This window comes from Oryctolagus cuniculus, chromosome 19 (assembly GCF_964237555.1).
Source record: "Oryctolagus cuniculus chromosome 19, mOryCun1.1, whole genome shotgun sequence".
Taxonomy (NCBI): Eukaryota; Metazoa; Chordata; class Mammalia; order Lagomorpha; family Leporidae; genus Oryctolagus; species Oryctolagus cuniculus.
Window position 1 is genome coordinate 42,656,186 of NC_091450.1, and position 22,514 is coordinate 42,678,699.

At 56.7% G+C, this 22,514-nt stretch overlaps 1 protein-coding gene across 1 annotated transcript; it reads right to left on the reverse strand.

Moving 5' to 3' along the window:
* Nucleotides 1–17,082: 17,082 nt before the first annotated feature.
* SPACDR (sperm acrosome developmental regulator) lies at nucleotides 17,083–21,637 on the reverse strand. Its single transcript, XM_070064438.1, has 3 exons — nucleotides 21,439–21,637; nucleotides 20,918–21,244; nucleotides 17,083–17,549 (listed from the first exon to the last, which is right to left on the reverse strand). The coding sequence occupies exons 1-3, from the start codon at nucleotides 21,499–21,501 to the stop codon at nucleotides 17,316–17,318; spliced, it is 624 nt and encodes a 207-aa protein (XP_069920539.1). The 5' UTR covers nucleotides 21,502–21,637; the 3' UTR covers nucleotides 17,083–17,315.
* Nucleotides 21,638–22,514: the final 877 nt, after the last annotated feature.

The following is a 22,514-nucleotide window of genomic DNA, read 5'->3' on the forward strand; positions in this document are numbered from 1 at the left end:
CAAACACTAAAAGATGGGCTCCTGTGGTTGCCACGGCTCGCTTGAGGCCCTCAGAAAGTCAAGGCCTAGTTCCTCGGGAGCTGATGCAGAGGGTGAAGTGTTACCTCTGTTCCCTTCCTCCCTGCCTTGACCTCAGCCTCCTCTCTCCTCCCTCGAGTCCTCAGGAACACCCTGTCCAGGTCCCGTTTGCTTCATTTCTGCTCCAGATGGGCAGGGGACCTCAGGGATGCCAGATGATACGAGGCTCCCCGGTCTGTCCGACAGGGGGCTCAGTTCTCCCCCGCTGCACCCCCTCCAGGCCACTCCCGCACCTGCCCCAGGCCCGGCTCTGCATGGTGGAGAACACAGCTGAGGGAGGACAGGTGACCCCAATTCTCAGGAATTGCAGCGCCCCCTGGAGCAGAAGGCCCATGGCTTGCCCCTGCTTGCGCAGGCCTTGGCTTGGGAGGGGTGGGAGGCTCTGAGAGAGGCCAGCTTGGGCCCCAGTGCTCGGCATGAGCTCAGACGCCCAGCTCTGAAAGATGACACAAAACCCTGCGCCCGTCTGCAGATGAAATGCAGGACCCGGCTTGGAGAGATGGGCATCTCCGCTTGGAGAGTGGGAAGGCTTCATGGAGAAGCCCTGGAAGGAAGTGGGAGGGTGAACAGCTCATTCCTCACAGGCAAGGAGCCTGCACACCCTCCCTCATCCCCGGGCCAGGCCAGTCGGGGTCTGAGCAGGGCAGATTTGGCAGCTCCACCCACCAAGGCAACTGCCCGCCCGCCCTGTCTTCCTGTGGACCCAACCCCTGCGGTGGGGGCCTGGACTCACCCTGACTCTCCTGCCTGACCCCACAGCGTCCCCACAGCAGACCCCAGGAGGCGGGGATCAGCGTGGTCACAGCAGCCACAGGAAACAGACGCAGCTGGGAGAAGGTCCAGACTGCGCCTCCGGTTCAGACAGCCCCACTCCCCAGGATCCCCCCCAGCGCCCTCACGTTGGCAACACTCCCCTCTCCCTGGGGACTGCCGCTGGGGACTCTGGGGGGTGAGTGGGATGGGGTCCTTGTCAGCACTTCCTGAAGTTGATGGGGAGGGTCTGTATCCGGCCACGCCCATTCAGTGGCCGCGAATAGCATAAGGTGTGGGGTGGGGAGGTTGGCCTTACAGCTGGTCACTAACATGATCGGCAAGGGTCAGGTGGCCGGGTTGCCAGGGCAACCAAGAAACTGAGGCTGGAGGCACTGAGTTTCAGGACAGACCCCCAGGCTGACAGCAGCATCGCTCTGTCTTCTCCCCACAGGTCACTCCCCCGCCACACACACACACCTGGCCAGCCCTTCAACCCGAGAAAACCAAACACCAGCCTTACCTTTTCTGTTGGCATCCGAGGCTGGGGGCAGGGGGAAGGGGCTTGCTACCCTGGAAACAAACAGCTGGCCGAGGGGCTGAGGCAGAGCTGGTTCTGGGCTGGAGGGGTACGGTGGCCTCAGGTGGGAACTGGGCCACCTGGCGGGACGTGAACCTGGCAAGGACGCTTCCCCACCACAGGCCTTGGCTGCTCCAGGAATGAGCTGGGCCTGAAAACACCACGCTGCATGTTGGCAGAGACTACACCTGCAGGCCCAGATCCAAGTGTGCTCCCGGGGCAGGAGTAGGAGGCACTTGCATCCCACAGACCCCTGGGTGGGCCCGGGGCCGGAGTCAGAGCCTGCACTTCCTTGCCTCCACCCCCAGCCTGCCCCTTCCTCCCTCCTACTTTTCCCCAGGACACCAGCATTGCCCACCCCCACGCTGATCTAGGCAGCTTTCTGTTCCCGCCCTTGCCTACGTCTCTCCCAAGCACAGCAGCGCCACCTGAGTCCAGCGTGCAGCACAGGCAGCAGGAGCGGTGGGCAGATTGGAGGCCCCTCCTTGACCGAAGAGTAAATGCGAGCTGCGGGGGAGGGGCAGTGAGAGCTACAGGGTGCGGCAGGTCCCACCCCCCACCAGGAGCCAGTTCTGTGCTTTGGGAGTCACCCCGTGAGAGAGGGACACAGGTAAGACAGGGGAGAGGCTCACATGCAGACAGAGGGGATGCTGAGGGCCCCTCGCCACCCCAGACAGCCCTGCCACGGCCTGGAGATGGCCTGAGACACCCAGCACAAAGACCAGGGCACCCCAGGAGCGTCAGTTTCTCCTCTTCTCCACCCTCAGACAGGGGTCCCAGCCTGCAGCTTTGGTGGCCCTCCCCTCCCCCACTGCAGGAGGAGGAATCTGACTCCAGGAGACTGGCTCTCCACACCCTCCTCCTCTTCTGATCACAGGCCAGCTCCCACCTGCCCACCCGCAACATCACCTCTGCCCCAGTTGGCACTGGAGCCATCGGCACAACGAGCCTGGTGCCCAGACCAGGCCCCTCCTCTACACACAGCCGCAGGGTGCCCAGTGGGCTTCTGGGACTGGAGAAGCCGCCACCCCCACCCCCACCCCCACCCCGCAGCCCTGGCTGCATTTGCTGGGAGGAGTAGCAGCATGCCGTGGGCCAGGAGCTGTCCTGTGTGCTCTGCCTCCGACGGTCTCTCCACTCGGCCCATGCGCCCCAGAAACCTGCCCACAAACTCTCACCTTGTCTACAGGACACTCTCATCTGCACAGGGTGGTGATGGAGATGGGGTGCACATGGATGCCTGCGCACACACACACACACACACAAGCATGTACTTGCTGACAGGCACACGTCCCCCTGGAAAGCAGTGTCACCAGGTGTCACAGGGCGCCGTCACCGCATCGGGGACATCAAACTCCTTGGGCCAGGATTTGCCAAGACTTCCTTGATCCTGGAAGACAGCCAGGTGCAGCGCAGAATCGGGACACCAGACTGCCAGGGAGATGCGTGTGGAGCAGCCTAGAAGGCTGCTTTGAACAACATAGAAAAAGTCCTTCTCTGCCGTCTGATGGAAAATTGCCCCAGTGTGGTTCTATGCATCTCTGCTGGCTATGGGGTTGTGCAGTGTGCAACCTACACCATGGTTCAGGGAAGCCTTGAAGGATATGGTAGGGCCTGCAGGGTGTGTGTGGGAGAATGAGGAAGGGACCTATAGCCAATCAGAGATGGGAAAACAGGCCAAGGGCTTGGCTGATACCACTAACTGGGGCCTTGGAGGCGTTACTGAACCTCTCAAAGCCACAACCTACCCATGTGGAAAATGGGTGCAGGAAACACACCCTTGAGGGCCTGCCCTTGGGACTCCATGAACTGAGGCATGCAAAGCTCAGCTAGGCTGCGATGCTGTGGGACGAGAGGCAACAGGAACAGAAGAGCGAGCGGGAGGAGAAGAGGGAGAGGCCGGCTGTTCTGCCCAGCGGACAGGGTCCCCCCAGCCTGCTGAGCCATAGTTTTCACTAGAAATGAGCTGCCCCGGGATCAGTGCTGCCCATAGCCCATTTCGTGCCCAGAAGACCCTAAGCGTTAAGGGTCAGGGCAGAGGCTCCCACACCTCAGCAAATACTTCTGGAGCTGTGACCACGAGCTGCCAGACGGTCAGTAGCCTCAGGGAGCACACACAGGGTCACCTCCCTGTCCCCAGATGTGGCCTCTGCCCGTCTTGCGCCTCCCCTGCCACCAAGCGACTTCCCAACCAGTGGCCTAGGGCGACCACAGTAAGCAGCGCCCACACCCTCAGTGACAGAGTGTCCCCATCCTTTCCCCAATGCAACCTTGGGGGGCCCGCACCTGTCAAACTCATTTCAGGTTCAACTATAGATTCCCAGGCCCCGCCTCAACCTCTGAGTTTGCGGCCTGGGTACCTGTATTTTCAACCCACTCCGCATGATTGTGGGGTGTCCCGGGGCTGTAAACTCCTGACCAGCAACATTCTCCAGCCTCAGAGGGCCTGTGCAGACAGAGCGCTGGGCCCCACGCCCAGAGCATCTGACGCAGTAGGTCTGGAGGCTGACGTGTACACCGCTTCTGGGCTCGGGGCCTCTGGATGCTAATGGCCCAGCAGTCCGGAAGTACACTCAGAACCACTTGTTTTTAAAAAAGAAAAAAACAGAAGATTTATTTTGTTTAGTTGCAAGGCACAGTTAAAGAGAAAGAGAAGGAGATGGGAGAGAGCCGGCTTGTATCTGCTGGTTCACTCCCTAAATGGCCTCAGGGCTGGACCAGGCCAAACCATGGAGCATAGAACCCCAACTGGGGCTCCTGTGTGAGTGGCAGAGGCCTAGACGCTGGGGCCATCTTCTGCTGCCTTCCCAGGCACATCAACAGGGAGCTGGAACAGAAGTGGAGCAGCCGGGACTCGAACTGGCACCCATCGCAGGCAGTGGCTTTACCCACTGCACCATAACGCTGGTCCCAAGAACCACTTCTGTAACGGTTCACGGAAGGGAAGATCCAGCCACTGGGGGGCCAACTCACTGGGTGCCAGCGCCTGTGCAAGGCAGTTGGCGTCCCTACAAGGGCGTGGAGCGAAGGCTCAGCATGATGTCCACAAAAGGAAAGGTGATTCCGACAGCTTCTTTCACGGGCTCGGGCTCGCCCGGCCAGGAAGGGCACAGGCTTTGCACGCTGGGCTTTCCCCTCCTGAAGTCTGGCTCCTGTGACTGCTCACGATCAGCTGCCTGGGGCCTCGCTTCTCTCCGGAAGCCACCTGAGCGCGCTAAAGCCCCCAGGGGCTGCAGGAGAGGGTTTTGAAGCCCCCTCCCACATTGGGCATCACATTCTCCCAGAGAATTCACGAAGGAGAGACGGGAACTGGGCTCCTTGAATGGTCCTGACCCCTGTTCCCCACCCCAACTCAGCCCCTCAAAGAGTGTATTTGGAGTGGGAGGTCCCCGCCTTCCCTCTGATTGGCTCCGGGGTGGCGGCACGTCCCACGGGGTCCTGAGGGGAGATGGGGAGGTGGTGCTGACAGGACACACAGGCACCTGTCAGTGCTGGTGGCAGCCTGTCCTCGGGACAGGGGCACACAGGTGAGGTCACAGCTGCAGCCGAGGTACAGAGTCCCCAGCAGGGCCCTCGGGGGAGAAGAACTCTATTTAGGGGGGGAGGCTCCTCCTTTCATCCCCTCTGCCTACCTTGCACCTGGGCTTCTCCCCTCTCGAGCCCCACCTCTGGGGGGCAGTTGAAGTGGGTACAGCTTTCCTTCCCCTCTGGCTTTTCCTCTCAGCCTCCAGCGCTGTGTTTCTCACTGGCTCTTTGGTGGTGGTGGTGGTGGTGGTGGTGGTGGTGGTGTGTGTGTGTGTGTATGGGGGGGGGGGGGATTTGCTGCTGTTGTTCTCTTTTGTTGTTGATGTTGTTTTGAAAGATAGAGAGACAGAGAGATCTCCCATCCACTGGTTCACTCCCCAAATGCCGGGAACAGCCAGGGCTGGGCCAGCCTGAAGCCAGGAACCAGGAACTCCTTGTGGGTCTCCCCTCTGGGTGGCAGGGGCCTAAGTACTTGAGCCAGCAGCTCCTGCCTCTCATGGTGCATTAGCAGGAAGGCAAAATTGAAAGCCAAGCCAGGACTCACAACCAGGCAGTCTGATATGGGATCCACGTGTCCCAAATGGTTTCTTCCTTCACTTTTTAAAAAATGATTGTCGCCGGCGCCGTGGCTCAATAGGCTAATCCTCCACCTTGCGGCGCCGGCACACCGGGTTCTAGTCCCGGTTGGGGCGCCGGATTCTGTCCCGGTTGCCCCTCTTCCAGGCCAGCTCTCTGCTATGGCCAGGGAGTGCAGTGGAGGATGGCCCAGGTGCTTGGGCCCTGCACCCCATGGGAGACCAGGAAAAGCACCTGGATCCTGGCTCCTGCCATCGGATCAGCGCGGTGCGCCGGCTGCAGCGGTGGCCATTGGAGGGTGATCCAACGGCAAAGGAAGACCTTTCTCTCTCTCTGTCTCTCTCTCTCACTGTCCACTCTGCCTGTCAAAAAAAAAAAAAAAAAAGAAAAAAGAAAAAATGATTGTCAGTCTTTCTTTTTTAATATTTATTTATTTGAAAGGCAGTTACAGAGAGAGAGAGAGAGAGAGGCTGGCACTGTGGCGCAGCGGGTTAACGCCCTGGCCTGAAGCACTGACATCCCACGTGGGCGCCGGTTCTAGTCCCATCTGCTCCACTTCTGATCCAGCTCTCTGCTATACCCTAGGAAAGCAGTAGAAGATAGCCCAAGTCCTTGGGCCCCTGCACCCGTGTGGGAGACCCAGAAGGAGCTCCTGGCTCCTGGCTTCGGATAGGTGCAGCTCTGGCTGTTGTGGCCAATTGGGGAGTGAACCAGCAGATGGAAGACCTCTCTCTCTTTCTCTCTCTGCCTCTCCTCTCTCTGTGTAACTCTGACTTGCAAATAAATAAATAAATCTTTTAAAAGAGAGAGAGAGAGCTCCCACCCACTAGTTCACTCCCTAGATTGGCTGCAATGGCCAGGGCTGGACCTGGCTGAAACCAGGAGCCAGGAGCTTCATACAGGTCTCCCACTTGGGTGGCAGGGGCCCAAACACTTAGGCCATCTTCCACTGCTCTCCCAAGAGCATGAACAGGGACCAGCTGGGACTTGAACCGGCGCCCATTCGGGAAGCCAGCATTGCAGACACAATGATGGCCCCTCCAAACGGTCTCTAAAATACTGCATGCACCAAAACCCTGCCCTTGGCCCTTGTCTCTTTAAAGTCCTCTTGGGGAGGTGGGCACAGCCTCAGAGCGAGAGGCAGGGGCCAAGGGAGGAACTCTGAGCCCTGAACCCCAGGACAGCGGGAGGGCGGGGCTGAGTGAGAAACGCCCACTGAGTCGTGCTCCCTATGCCAGTCACTGAGCACCGACTGTGCCCAGCTCAGCCTCGGCTTCTGCAGTGTGGAAAGCCCGGAGGGCAGGGGGCGGGGCCTCAGGGGACACCTCCTAGAGGTAGAGGGGGAGGGAGAGCAGGGCTAGAGTAAAGAATGTGGGGAAGCAGCTTTCAGAACAGCAGAATCAGCAAAGGCCCAGGGGGCAGAAGCCACCAAGTGAAACCAGCCTGGTTCAGTCCAAGTGACAGAGAAGGCATGAGGCCAGCAGGGAGGCAGGGAGCACAGCCCGGAGCTGAGGGGAGGAGCCTGGGTGCTACAGGACACCCTGGAAAGAGGACAGCTCCAAATTACACCTACATGATCGCTCTGATCTCATAAAAGTGCCTAAAAATAGATTTGCACGTAAAAAAGAAAGAAGGGGGAAAACCCAGCAATTAACAGCTAAAACAGCTTTGGAAACTGAAGAATGAGGAGGGAGGAACCCCACTGCCCAGTGTCAAGGCTTATTACCATAATTGAGTCCACATGAACAGATTAGAGAACCCAGAAATAGCACTTGGCCAGCTGCTGGTGCTGGACGAGCTGGCCATCCATGAGCAAAAAGCAGAGAAAATGAACCTCCCCCTGACCTCACACCTTCTGTGAAAGTTAACTCACAATGAGTCAGACCTACATGTACATTGTAAAACTTAGACAAAAAAACCTAGGAGGAAATCTTCAGGACCCGACACTCAGGGGAGAGTTCTCAGACCTGACGCTGAAGGTGCAACCCATAAAAGGAAAAACTGACAAACTGGACTTTATCGAAATTAAAACACTGGGGGCCAGCGCTGTGGCACAGTGAGATAAGCCGTTGCCTACAATGCTGCCGTCCCACATGGGCGCTGGTTCGAGTTATAGCAGCTCCACTTCTGACCCAGCTCCCTGCTATGTGCCAGGGAAGCAGCGGAGCATGGCCTAAGTGCTTGGGCCCCTGCATCCACGTGGGAGCCCCGGAGAGAGGTCTGGGCTCCTGACTTCAGCCTGGACCTGCCCGGCCATTGTGGCCATTTGAGGAGTGAGCTAGCAGGTGGAGGATGGCTCACGTACGCTCTCTCCCCCTCTATATATCATTCTTCTTTTCAAATAAAATAAATACATCTTAAAAAATTGAATATTTTTGCTCTGTGAATGACCTTGCTGAGATTAAAAGTTGGCTGCAGGGTGGGATAAGGTAGTGTAGAGGAAATACGGCCGGACCCCACCACCAACAACACAAACCTTGAAAAGTGGCTGCTCTCATTAACCAGTGAAACAGCTGCCCTCTGTTATCTTGTCTAGGGAGGGAAGACGTCCTGAGTGCTGCCTCTGTAAACTCCAGTCACACATCAGTCCTAATAAATCAGCCCCTGGTATCTCTTCTACAAACATACCAGATCTGCCAGCGCCGCGGCTCACTAGGCTAATCCTCCGCCTAGCGGCGCCGGCACACCGGGTTCTAGTCCCGGTTGGGGCGCCGGATTCTGTCCCAGTTGCCCCTCTTCCAGGCCAGCTCTCTGCTGTGGCCAGGGAGTGCAGTGGAGGATGGCCCAAGTACTTGGGCCCTGCACCCCATGGGAGACCAGGAAAGCACCTGGCTCCTGGCTCCTGGCTCCTGGCTTCTGCCATTGGATCAGCGCGGTGCGCCGGCCGCAGCGCGCCAGCCGCGGCGGCCATTGGGGGGTGAACCAACGGCAAAGGAAGACCTTTCTCTCTCTCTCACTGTCCACTCTGCCTGTCAAAAAAAAAAAAAAAAAAAAAAACATACCAGATCCACCGACCATTGGAAGTGTGGTCCTAAGTCACATAGGCTGCAATTTAAACCCACCAATGCTGGAACAGCTAAGATACGGTGCTGATGAACCTACAAATATTGTAAGAAATGAGTTTGAGGCTCCGTTCTCAGGAAATGATTCCAGCTGGGCCCACTGGTGTTAATAAGCTTCTTGATGGCCAGCGCCGCGGCTCACTTGGCTAATCCTCTGCCTACAGCGCCGGCACTCCTGATTCTAATCCCGGTCGGGGCGCCGGATTCTGTCCCGGTTGCTCCTCTTCCAGTCCTGCTCTCTGCTGTGGCCCGGGAGTGCAGTGGAGGATGGCCCAAGTACTTGGGCCCTGCACCCCATGGGAGACCAGGGGAAGCACCTGGCTCCTGGCTTCGGATCGGTGCAGTGCACCAGCCATAGCGGCCATTTGTGGGGTGAACCAACGGAAAGGAAGACCTTTCTCTCTGTCTCTCTCTCTCTCACTGTCTAATTCTGCCTGTCAAAAAAATAAAAAATAAATAAAAAGTAAACTGCTTGGATCCTCCACTGTCTCTGATGCCTGTTTGAACAAAGGACATGTTCTCACCCCGGCTTTCTGTAACAGTAGTATTCACAAACTGTAGACCTCACAAAGTACTTATATTAAATAGATCTAGGATATACTGAATTTTTAAAATTTTTCTTTATTTGAGAGGGAGAAAGAGAGAGAGCACATTTTTATCCACTGGCTCAGTCCCCCAAATACCCACAGGATTAAGCCAGTAGTTTTTTGGATTTTGAGAAATGTAAAACACGCCCTAAGCGGAAGGCGTTTTCCCTAGCAGCTGCGACCCTCATGTCCCCTATTGGAGCGCCTGCATCTGAGATCCAGCTCCAGCTCCCGGCTCCAGCCTGCTGCTGCCGCTCCCTGGGAGGCAGAGGTGATGCCTCAAGTACTTCGATCCCTGCACTCATGTGCAGACCGGAGTGGAGCTCCTGGCTCCTGGCTTCAGCCTGGTACAGCTAGGCTGTGGTGGGCATTTGGGGAGTGAACCAGCAGATGGGAGGTCCCTTTCTCTGCCCCCGCCCCCTCCTCATTTTTCTGTCTTTCAAATACATAAAATAAACACAATTTAAAAAAAAAACTCGGCCGGCGCCATGACTCAACAGGCTAATCCTCCGCCTAGCGGCGCCAGCACACGGGGTTCTAGTCCCGGTCGGGGCACCGGATTCTGTCCCGGTTGCCCCTCTTCCAGGCCAGCTCTCTGCTGTGGCCAGGGAGTGCAGTGGAGGATGGCCCAAGTGCTTGGGCCCTGCACCCCATGGGAGACCAGGAGAAGCACCTGGCTCCTGGCTTTGGATCAGCACAGCGCGCTGGCCACAGCGGCCATTGCAGGGTGAACCAACGGCAAAAGGAAGACCTTTTTCTCTGTCTCTCTCTCTCACTGTCCACTCTGCCTGTCAAAAACAAAACAAAACAAAACAAAACAAAACCTCAAATGTCCTTTCATGGGTGAATGGTTTAAACAAACTGGTACAACCAAACCACAAAACACTACTCATCAATAGAAAGGAACAAGCTGGGGCCAGCACTGTGGCTCACTTGGTTAATCCTCCACCTGCGGCGCCGGCATCCCATATGGGCACCGGGTTCTAGTCCTGGTTGCTCCTCTTCCAGTCCAGCTCTCTGCTGTGGCCCGGGAGGGTGGTGGAGGATGGCCCAAGTGCTTGGGCCCCTGCACCCGCACTGGAGACCAGGAAGCGGCTCCTGGCTTCAGATCGACACAGTGCTGGCTGTGGTGGCCATTTGGGGAATGAACCAACAGAAGGAAGACCTTTCTCTCTATCTCTCTTTCTCACTGTCTGTAACTCTACCTGTCAAATAAAAAATAAATTAATAAAAAGGAACAAGCTACTGACACCTGCAACAATTTGGATGCATTGCAAAGGAATTACGTGATGTGAAAGAAAGCCAGTCCCCACAGGTGACATTCTATATGATTCTATTCATATTAGTTCTTGAAATGACAAAATTACAAAGATATAGAAAAACCAGGCTGATAGTCACCACAGGTGAGGGAGTAGAGGAGGGGAGGGAGGGGGGGAGTTATAAAAAGGTAGCATGAGGTCACTTGCAGTGGACTCCTTGGTTTGCTGACTTTGCTGAGGGTACAGGAATCTACTCATGTTGTAAAATCGCAAGAAACCAATCACACGCGTGCGCACACACACACACACAGGCAAATAAACACGTATAGGTGAAATCTGATAAGCTCCGTGAGTTACATCAAAGTCAAGTTCCTGGTGGTGATGTTGCACCAGAGTTGTGCAAGACGTTAACTGTTGGGGGAAACTGGGTGAAGGGTTTGCAGGCTCTGTCTGATTATTGCCCACACTGCCGCAGATCCATGTTGTGTCAAAGTAAACAGTTCACAAGAACCACGAGAGGACAGTGTGAAAATATTTGCCACTCATATCATGGACGAAGGGCTGATCTCAAGAGAGCTTCTAGACACCAAGGAGAAGTAAGAGCAAGAGGGGCTGGCCTTGTGGTGCAGCAGGTTAAGGGACCTGCCTGTGACCACGGCATCCCCTGTGAGCGCAGGGTCCGATCCTGGCTGCTCCACTCTCCATCCAGCTCCCTGCGGATGCACCTGGGAGAGCAGCAGAAGATGGCCCAAAAGCCTGGGCCCCTGCCACTGCTGTGGCAGACCCGGATGAAGCTCCAGGCTCCTGGCTTTGGCCTGGCCCAGTTCTGGCTGTTGTGGCCATCTGGGGAGTGAACCAGAAGATGGGAGCTCTTCTCTTAGTTTCTGTTCTCTCTACCTTAAAAAAAAAAAAAAAAAAAAAAAAAAAAGGCAGGTACGCAGCACACAGGTGGCAGATGCTAAGTTTCCCCCATGCGCTAATTCACTAAATCTTCACATAATCCTTCATGATCTCCATTCTACAGGTGAGGCACTGGAACACAGAGAGACTGAATAACACACCCAAGGCCACATAACCAGTAAGGATTCAACCCGAAATCCAGCGACCGGGCCCCAGACTCTAACTCTGTTTTGAACTCTTCTACTGTGTGAGTTTCTAGAAAAGACCCGTGACGATAGGAATATAGAGGAGCATTTACACAGGAAATGGTACAGACCTGCCCTCCCCCCGACACCCCTATCCCTGGACACCAGCCCCCTCGGGCCCCTCCCCCTCCACTGCTGGCCGTGCTCAGCTGCTGCCACCTCCCTGCTGGGCCAGACTCCTCCTGCCACACCAAAGGCCAAGGCCATCTCTACAAACCTGCCCTCTGCACCCACTGTCCCTGGGGGCAAAGGGAAGCAGGCAGAGGCACAGGGAGACAGGGGAGCAGCGCTGGCAGGGGCAGGTGGGCGGAGCTCCTGAAACTAAGAGGAGCCAGATGATTTGCTCTCTTCCCCGCCCCATTTCGAGGCCTTCAAGACTGCCCGGGAGCCCAGCCACAAGAAGGAAGCCACAAAAAGCCAGTAGCACAGGCAGATCTGGCAGCCATCACCCAAGGGACAAAGGACCGGGAAGGGTCCCCCTCTCCCAGAGACACCTGCTCTCAGGCCCTTTGGAAAAGCCCCAGCCCTCTCTGACCCTGCACAGCCCCTAAACCCCCAAGTCCTGGTGGGCGCGGGCGAAGCTTTGGGAGGAGGGTGGGGCACATGAACCCTGGGCTCTGCACGACAATCCCACAGGCGAGTGCCTCGCTGAACAGGTGGCTTTGTCTCTCCGGCCCTGGGACCCCACAGTCCACAGCCCTAACTCCTCGCAGCCCCACCCCTCTGAGGGGAAATGGGAACAAGTGACCATGCACAGACACAGACAGCCACAAGTACATCCGGGCACAACCCGCTCTCCACCTGCCTGAAAGTAATGCTGAGGTCAAGGTCGTCCCGCCAGCTGTGCCTCAAACACCACGGCCCCCATGGCAGTGCCAAGACCCCTCCCTGCCTGTGCTCATCCCAACGCAGGCGCGGGGCGCAGGCAGACCGGCTCTCCCTCCCCACTGCTCAAACATTAAGCTCCATGATGCTGCCGGCGAGGCAGGGATGTGGGTAGAAAGAGGCTCAGTGCCCCAGCCTGTACCCTGCCAGCTTCCAGGGGCTCTGATCTCTGGGTGGAGGAAAAGCAAGCGTTCAGCGCTTCTTCCACACAGACAGAATATCTTCACCCAGCCAATGTTTTCCACAGCAGCACAGGCAGCAGCTCGCTTCCCAGTGCTAGGAACGGGGGGACGGGGAAGTGGAGGGACCATGTATCCCCGAACTCTGAAGAGTATGAAGTTCAAAAGTGGGCACAGGACCCAAGCCGGAGCCCCTGGAAGCTGGCAGGGAACAGCGATCCTGCAGCTCAGCCCGTCATTTTATTTGAGGAAGCGGTGGAGGGCGGTGACCCGTGGGCCACTCACTGAAGCCGTAGCAAGATTAAGAGCAGGATGGGGATGGGGGTTGGCGGTGGTGTGTGGTACAGCTGGTTAAGCCGTTGTTTGCCATGCTGGCAACCCACATCAGAATGCAGGCCCAAGTCCTGGCTGCTCCACTTCTGATCCAGCTCCCTGCTAATGCACCAAGAGGCAGCAGAAAATGGCCAAGTGCTTGGGTTTCTGCGCCCACATGGGAGACCAGGATGGAGTTCCCCGCTCCTGACTTCAGTCTGGCCCAGCCCTGGCTGTAATGGGCATTTGGGAATGAACCAGTGGATAGAAGAGTGACCTCTCTCTCTTTCTCTCTGTCATACATGCACACATTTTAAAAACAAGATTGAAACTAGGACCAAGGTCTCTCGATCAAGTGCTCTTCCTACTGCTTCCTGCATTTGACACCCTTTCTTTTCCAAAATGACACCCTACACAAGACCGCACATGAGGGTGAGCTTGCCATGATAGCCCTGTGACACAGGGATGACTGCTATCCCCATTTTATTTATTTTTTAAAGATTTATTTATTTATTTGAAAGTCAGCGTTACATAGAGAGAAGGAGAAACAGAGAGAGAAAGGTCTTCCATCCACTGCATCCTTTCCAATTGGCCGCAACAGCTGGAGCTGTGCCAATCCAAAGCCAGGAGCCAGGAGCTTCTTCCGGGTCTCCCACACCGGTGCAGGGGCCCAAGCACTTGGGCCATCCTCCACTGCCTTCCCAAGACTGGAAGAGGAGCAACCGGGACTAGAACCCGGCGCCCATATGGGATGCTGGCGCTGCAGGCAGAGGATTAACCTAGTGCGCCACGGCGCCGGCCCCACTATCTCCATTTGAAAGATGAGGAACCTGGGTTTCAGAGCTATCACTCATTTCCCCAAGGTCCCACAGGCAGGAAGTGCGAGTTAAACCACTGTCCATGCTCTATACCACTGGGTTACGCTGTGCCCACACCCTAAGGGTAGCGGCAGACAAAGTCAATCATTTCAGATGCTGTTAAGTCCTGCGAAGAATGAAGCCGGGGAGAGGCAGGGGATGACCTTGAGGGTGGTGTCTGCATCGCCAGGCCAGGTGGCTGGGGACAGGCCATGAAGAAGTGACGACAACTGCACAGAGCCAGGTGGCCACGGAGCCCTCCAGGCTGGGATCAGAGAGAGGGCATTTTAGACAAAAGGAAATCTCCTGGGCCAGCGCCGTGGCTCACTAGGCTAATCCTCTGCCTGCAGCGCCGGTACTGCGGGTTCTAGTCCCAGTTGGGGCGCCGGTTCTGTCCCGGTTGCCCCTCTTCCAGTCCAGCTCTCTGCTGTGGCCCGGGAGTGCAGTGGAGGATGGCCCAGGTCCTTGGGCCCTGCACCCACATGGGGTACCAGAAGGAAGCACCTGGCTCCTGGCTTCAGATTGGCACAGCGCACCGGCCACAAGGCGCCGGCCATAGTGGCCACTTGAGGGGTGAACCAACAGAAAAAGGAAGACCTTTCTCTCTTTCTCTCTCACTATCTAACTCTGCCTTTAAAAAAAAGTGGTCATCAAGAGGCGTTCTTTCAGCCCCAGTAGTCACTCTTTTTCCTACTGTTCAAAGGGCTAGGAGAGCGGGTAAGAATCCCCCTCCCTAAGTCTCCACCCCAGGAGACCCCACATGTTTCCTCCCGACTGGGAAGTCCAACCTCTGGTCCCACCGCAGTCCTCTCCAGGGCTCTGCACTGGATTCCTGAGGATGGGCAAGGAGGCAGACCAGCCAGGGGGACCGAGCCAAAGCAAGTTGCTTGGCTGCGTCCCTACGCCCTCTCTCCCACAAGTCTCCCTGCCCCTGCGTGGCCAAGCCCAGACAGGACTCCATTCCCCGGGGAGGAGGGGATGGCATGAGCCGGCAGCTCCCTTGGCTGCTGGCTGAACTCATTGTCCTCTTCCCCTGCCTACTCCCAAGGCACTGAAGAAGCCAGAGAGGAGTGGGAGCAGTGTGCCTTCCCTCAGGCCACAGCCTGCAGCCCAATGGGCCCCTGGGCCTGTAGCTGCTTGCCAGGCTGTCCACCAGAGACCTCCGCAGGTGAGGTGCACCCTCCTCCACCCCTCTCCCTGCACCCTCAGGTTCCCAGCGAAGCGCAGCCGTCTCTCAGGATCCTGGGTCTTTATAACAGAGCCCTGGGACCTGTTAAACCTCAGGGCTGCCGGGACGCAGACCCGGCACCAGGACTGCTGGGCAGCAGAACGGTTCCTGGCACATAAGGCAGCCCTTGTAGGTGCCTGGAAACAGGGCTCCCCTTGGGCTTTGCTCAGGACTGAATCCCAGGAAAGCTGTGTCATTCCTGCATTGGACACCTGCTGTGTAATCTGTCCTAGAGAGGACAAAGGCGGTGTGGACTTCAGTGCCACCTTCCTGTCCTTCGAGACTTTCTGTTCTTCCTCCGTAAAGCTCTTGTGAGCGTGACACCAGGGGATGGCATTGTGGCGGAGCAGGTTTAGCTGCTGTCTGTGACACCGGCATCCCATATGGGCACAGGTTCAAGTCCCGGCTGATTCACTTCTGATCCAGCTCCCTGATAATGTGCCTGGGAAAACAGTGGAAGATGGCCCAGGTGCTTGGGCCCCTGCACCCACGTGTGAGACCCAGGAAAAGCTCCTGGCTCCTGGCTCCTGGCTCCTGGCTCCTGGCTTCGGATTGGTGAAGCTCTGGCCATTGTGCCCAATTGGAGAGTGAAACAACAGGTCGAAGATCCATCTCTCTCTCTCTCTCTCTCCCTCTCTCTCTCTCTCATAAATAAATCTTTTAGAGAGAGAGAAAGAAAATGACAATCAGCCCTGTGTATCTGCTAGTTCCACATCCACATACCCAACCAACTCTTGGAAGAAACACAATTGTCTGTACTGAATGTGTGCAGATTTTTTTCCTGTCATTATTCCCAAAACAATATGGTGTAACAACTATGTACACATCATTCCCATTGTATTCAGTGTTATAAGTCATGGAGAGATGTGCATAGGTCAAGTGCAAATACTGTGCTGGGCCATGAGGTCCAAAGGGGACCTGGCAGCCGCCGAGGGTCGGCCGTAGGCACAGCAGGTGGGAGGTGGCATTAGCCAGGCCGTAAGTACTGAGGTGTGGTGGGCAGCAGACAGGTGCGGAGTAGCAATGCTGGGGAGGGGGCACCCCAGACTCCAGACACGCTGCCCAGATCCCCAGCAATCGGTCAAAAGCACTAGAGCTGCAGAGGTGGGGCAGGGGCTGATGACTTTTCTTGTGAACTGATGTTTCCAGCCACCCAGCCCTGCTGCGCCCCACTGACCCCTGGCTGTACTCAACTCACCTCCCACGACTCACAGGTAACCTCTCCTGGGAGGAGACCCAGCTCCGCCGTGTGCACGCCCCTCCCCCTCCCAGGGGCCCCTGCTGCCCTCTAAGGCTCAGCCCTGCTGCCATCCCTGCCCTCTGTCCCCACGCCATCCCCCAGCCCTGTGAACTCTCAAATCCCCAAATGTTGGCATCGTGAAATACCCCAGCTTTCCTCTGCACCTTTCCGTGGCCTGGCTCCAGGGCAGGCTGCTGTGGTCTCCAGCACGGAGATGGGGTAGACCCACCATTGCCCCCCACCAACCCGCAGCCCCCAGTTGGCCTCCCCAGCCTGGCCCAGCCTGGCCTCCTGCAGCTGCACTCTCTGTGTGGAAGCCATTCGGCCAGCAGGCCCCCTGCACAGCGCCCTCTGCAGGGCCCAGGCAGCGGGGCAAGGTGTTCTCCCCGGCAGGTGCAGCTCCTCCAGTCCCAAGGAATGTCTTCAGACACACTGCTCTCTTTGGCCAACTCCAAGCCCAAAGCCAAGAGCAGCAGAGGCACAGGGCGGTGGATGAGTGAGTCTCCCACAGTGTAGACCATGGACAAATCCTATAACCCACCCTAAACACCTTCCTTGAGAGACTGCTAGGGAGAGCAGCCAGCAGCTGCCTGGTGCATGTGGGTCCACAGCCAATGGCTCCTGGTGCCTCCGTAACTGGTCAGGCAGAGTTGACCAGGGCAATTCAGTTCCTAGAAGGCGGCTCAGGGCCAGGCCTGCTGATGCCTTCTTCGCCCAAGCAGACCCACATTTGGGCCCCACCTCTGGTACCCCTCCTCCCTGGCCCACCCAGGCTCCCCCTTATGCCTCCAGCCACCCACAAACACATTGCACACCTGGTCAGAAACATCGGATTCTTTATTTTCCAATATTTGGTTAATTTGTTTTTTACAAATGGAATAAATGGAACGAAGGGGAGTACGTGGGACCCAGGCCTGAGCTTGGGCTTCCGATGGGCGGGGACAGGATGCCAATGTCCCCTCACCCACAACTTCTGGCCTGCTGCCCTGACCCCTGCTGTCCACCTTACCTAAGAGTGAGGTGGGGGCGTTCTGAGGCTCTGGGGTTGCCCCCTAGAGGGGACTTCGGGCGTCCTGCTTCAGGCCCTGCACTTGGTCAGGCTGGGGAGTAGAGTGGGGCCGGGCGTGGTGCCGGCGCCGCCTCTCCTGCCTGCGGGCCAGCTGCCGCAGCTGTTTGCGAATGGCCCACAGCACCAGGTACACTTCCCGTAGCATCTCCGCCTCCGGCGACTCCAAAGGGGACGGCTTCTTCATCTGGGAGACGACGGAGGTGGAACTCACAGACGACTGGAAAAGAAAGAGCAGGTGTGCACGGGTCAAGAGCCTGCAGACCAACAGCAAAAGGGGTGTGGATTTCCACCTCCTCTGATACCACCTCCTCCAGGAAGCCTCCCCAGACTGCATCGGGTGCTCCTCATCTCTGCTCTGGCGCTCGCCGCATCACACATTCCACACTCTCTCTGAGGACTCCTCTGCTTTCCCCTTGATAACGCAGTTCCCAGGAAGCCAGGACACATCTTGGGTCACTTCTCCAGTGCGTGGAGGGGGGACAGCGTGTCCCCAGCTGCTGCCTCCAGCCCAGGGCGCCCTCCGGATCGCCAGGCCTCTATTTCCTGCTCCCTCTCGGACACTTGCACGGAGCCGTCCTACTTAGAGTCACCGCGTCCCCACGCCCTCTCCCATGAGTCGACTCTTCCCCCAGCGTTCTCCAGCCTGTGTGTGTCTCCAGCCTGCCTGACTTCTCCCTCTCCCTCTATCACCCAAACCGCCGCTCAAATCCACGAACTCGTTCTACCTGATGCCTCTCCCCGCTGGCCCGGAACATTCTTCGCGCTCAGCCTGGACCGCGTCAGCTTCCAGGACCTTCCTGCCCCTCCTGTCACCTTCACAGGGTAGCCAGGTGAAGCTTTTTCTTTTAATTTTTTTAAATATTTTATTTATTTTATTTGAGAGTTAGAGTTACAGTGAGAGAGAGAGAGACAGAGAGAAAGGTCTTCCCTCCGTTGGTTCACTCCCCAAATGGCTGCAACGGCCAGAGCTGCGCCAATCCGAAGCCAGGAGCCTCTTCCCAGTCTCGCACGTGGGTGCAAGGGCCCAAGGACTTGGGCCATCCTCCACTGCCTTCCCGGGCCACAGCAGAGAGCTGGACTGGAAGAGGAGCACCCGGGAATAGAACCCACGCCCATATGGGATGCTGGCAACACACGCGGAGGATTAACCTACTGCGCCACAGCGCTGGCCCCGAAGCTTTTTCAAAATCATTATTAACACACTTAGACTTCATTCAAGAGCAAAATAAGTTAATTTGCTAATGATCTCGACGTTTCCCCCTTTTTAAAGTAAATGTTTTATTTTGAGATAATTGCAGATTCACTAGCAGTTTAAGAAATCCCTGTAACTGTGTGCACCCTGTGCCCATTTTCCTTAATAGGAAAATCTTGCAAAACTGTATGACAGGAGCTGGCGCTGTGCCGCAGCGGGTTAAGCTGCTGGATGCAGTGCCAGCATCCCATATGGGTGCCGGTTTCAGTCCTGGCTGCTCCGCTTCTGATCCAGCTCCCTGCTAATGCGCCTGGGAAAGCAGCCAAAGATGGCCCAAGTGCTTGGGCCCCTGCCCCTGTGGAAGACCCTGATGGAACTCCTGGCTCCTTGTTTCTGCCTGATCCAATCCAAGCTGTCACGGGCATTTAGGGAGTGAACCAGTGGATGGAAGATCTGTCTGTCTGTCTGTCTCTTTCTGTCACTCTGCCTTTCCAATAAATAAATAAGTCTTTTTTATAAAAAAGATATATAGGGGCCAGTGCTGTGGCACAGGGGTTAAAACCCCAGCCTGCAGCACCAGTATCCCATGTGGGTGTGGGTTCAAGTCCTGGCTGCTCCACTTCTGATCCAGCTCTCTGCTATGGCCTGGGAAAGCAGTGGAGGATGGTCCAAGTCCTTGGGCCATGTGGGAGACCCAGAAGAAACTCCTGGCTCCTGGCTTCGGATCAGCTCAGCTCTGGCCGTTGTGGCCATTTGGAGAGTGAACCAGTGGATGGAAGACATCTCTCTCTCTCTGCCTCTACCTCTTTCTGTAACTCTGTCTTTCAAATAAATAAAATACATATCTTTTTAAAAGGATATATAACATTTCCATTATCACAAAGACCCCTCATATTGACCTTTTATAATCTCACTTCATCCACCTGTAGCCCCCGGCAACTACTAATATGTTCTCCATTTCCATAATTTTGTCCTTTCAAGAATGATGTATAGGAGCTGGTGTTGTGGCATAGTAGGTAAAGCCACTGCCTGTGGCACTGGCATCCCATATAGATGCCAATTTGAGTCCTAGCTGCTCCACTTCTGATCCAGATTACTGGCCTTGGAAAGCAGAGGAAGATGGCCCACGTGCTTGGGCCCCTGCACCCATGTGGGGAGACCCGGAAGAAGCTCCTGGCTCCTGGCTTTGGCCTGGCCCAACCGGCCACTGTGGCCATTTGGGGAGTGAACCAGTGGATGCAAGATCTCTCTTTCTCTCTGTCTCCCTCTTTCTCTATAACACTGCCTTTCAGATAAATAAATAAATCTTGAGAGAGAGAGGAGATCCCTTTGGTTTCCTGCCTCTCCATACAATCTCTTCCTTACACACTGCCACCATTATGACACTGTCCACTTCCAGGCCCTCACCAGAGGACACACACACGGGGCTGCCCAACCTGGGATGTGTAGCTTCTAACACTTTGAGCTAAACAACCGCTTTTCTTTATAAAGCACCCCCTCCCCGGGGGGCACTTTGTTACAGGCACACAAAGCCAACTCCTACATGGAGTCTGGGTTTACCACAGTCTACCCATTCATTCATTCACTGGAGGGCATTTGAGTTGATCTTGGCTATTACAGATAGAACTGCCAGGAACATTCACGGGCCCGTTTGGGGATAAACATGAAATCTCATTTATCCGGGATAAATGCCCAAGGGTATAATAGCTGGGCCGTAGGATAATCGCGTATTTAATTTCATAGAGAACTACTAGAGTAGCTGTGACGTTTGACAACCCCACCAGCCAGCTGTGCAGGAGAGAAGCTGAACTCCCCAAGCCAAAGCCTAAGCACGCCACGCAACTCAGATGTCTTCAAGGGCTCCCACTGCTCTCAGGGTCAAGTAGAAAGCCCACAACAGTGCCACCCCGCCCAACTCTGCCCTGCATGAACTGGCCCCCTTCGTGGCTGGGGTCACTCCACCCACACACCTCGGGCTCCGCACACACACCTGCTACTCTCTGTCCAAGGACTGTTCCTTCCATTGTCTCTGCCCCTTCCTATCAACATCCTCCATGCGACACACACAAACCCCTTCCCGCCAACCAAGTAGCTCCTTCCGGCCTCGGGCCACCCTCCTTCCCTTGGCGCCCCAGGTCTGGATGGGATGCCCTTCCTCTCTCGGACTCCCGAGGTCTCCACCTCCTGGGTCACGCCTTTAGGAGACAGAGCCCATTACGCCTGTTACCTGTCCAAACCCCCAAGACGGGATAAACCTCATCCACCATGCGATCATCAGTGCCTGGCACACAGGAAGTGACTGAGGAACAAGCAACTGAGCGCGGAGTGAGTGCCGGGATCTGGGGGAGCTGGGAGGGGTGCGGGGAAGTGGGGGGGTGGGGGAGTGGGCTTACCTTCCAGCTGCACATCTGCCAGCCAGTCTGCAGGGCGGAGAACATGAGCGTGGACATGGACCGCATGGCCGTCCGGGGCAGCTGCAGCAGGGACCGGCTCTTGCGGCCCACCTCCTCCTGGGACCGGTCTGGTACACGGGCCAGCACGAGGGACTCAGCCACCGTGGGGCACTCGTCCATCTTGGGGACTTGAGCCTCTTGGGGGGGCTCGACCAACTTGAATGACTCAAATGCCTTGGGGGTCTTCTCCACATCCTTCAGTGGGTGTTTCTTGGAGGCAGAGGGTTCTGAGATGGTTGGCTTGTTTTTTTGTCTCCAGAAGAGAATCTAAGCACCAACATAGAGAGAGGACGGCAGTGCAGAGACCACGGTTAACAGACGGACAGCAGCAAAGGCCCGGGGCAGCAGGCACCTAAGCCTCCCTCCCCAGCCACTTGGTGGTGGCCACTGTGACCCCAGAGGTCCATGCCAGCACTGGCCTCCCAGGACGTCCTGGGGTCCGGACGGCCTCTGCAACTCACCCAGCAAGAAATCTTGCACCAAACCCGCCTAACCCACTTGAAGAATCGCATCACCACAGCCATGTTTCCTGATACCACGAGCCCAAAGCCGTGGGAAGAACCAGCATTGGGGTGGGGGAGGGGAGGGGGTGGGCAACTGCAGGCCCCTGGCTGCCACCCGAGAGGCCTCGGGGGAGCTGAGGGGCTTCAAGCACAGCAGTGAAGAAATAAATAAGAAATCCAGAGGGAAAGTTCCCCCCGGCAACTCATGCCAGGCCTCTCCTCCCCTCCCCGGGGCAGGGAGAGGAGTCAAGTGGGTGAGAACGCGGAGGGAGGGAGAGTTCCGGCCCATTGTGAGGGGCTGCCCAGCCCTGACCCCAACCCCCAAGGCCCCTCCGGGGCCCACAGAGCCAATCCCTGGTGCCCTGGGCCGTGTTCCCCCAGATCCAGGGAGAGGACACCAATCTTTCCCATGGCTGGTCTCGGAATCGTCACAGCGGCCCTTCAAGGTGGGTCTGACTGTTGTCAGTGCCGTTTTACCCGTGAGGATCCAAGGCTCAGAGAAGCCAGAGAACTTGCCTGAGGTCAGAAATCTAGGGAGCTGGGCCAGACTACCTATCCTATATGAGCGCCAGTTCGAGTCCTGGCTGCTTCACTTCCAATCCAGCTCCCTGCTAATGCGCCTGGAGAAGCAGCACAAGATGGCCCAAGTGCTGTACCCTCGTGGGAGACCCGGATGAAACACCTGGCCCAAGCCATTGTAGCCATTTGGGGAGTGAACCAGCCAATGGAAGATATCTCTCTCCCCTTCTCTCTCTCTCTGTAACTCTGCCTTTCGAGGATTCTAACTCAGGCCGGTCCAAGCTTCCTGCAGGTCCTGGACCTCTGTCGCTCCTCAAGCCTGTAGCTGCTGCTTCCTGCTCGCCCACTAGATGGGGTCCTCCTCTCCAGCTGCCTTTTGCACCTAGGACAGGAGCCAAGGCTGCCAGGGAGGGGCCTGCTCACCCACAGGGCCTGTCCTCAGCCAGCTGGGGGTGGAAGCCACGGCGGCCAGCCAGGCCTGGCGAGGGCAACGTGTGCCCAGGGAGCCTGGCCCA

Bases quoted from the DNA above. Each gene is read 5' to 3' on its own strand.
- SPACDR (XM_070064438.1), bottom strand. From the start codon at position 21,501: ATGGCTGTGGTGATGCGATTCTTCAAGTGGGTTAGGCGGGTTTGGTGC. The intron at 21,245-21,438 runs GTGAGTTGCAGA...GTTGGTGCTTAG, and splicing joins GGTGCAAGATTTCTTGCTGG to ATTCTCTTCTGGAGACAAAA. The intron at 17,550-20,917 runs GTAAGCCCACTC...TTTCTTTTCCAG, and splicing joins GGCAGATGTGCAGCTGGAAG to TCGTCTGTGAGTTCCACCTC.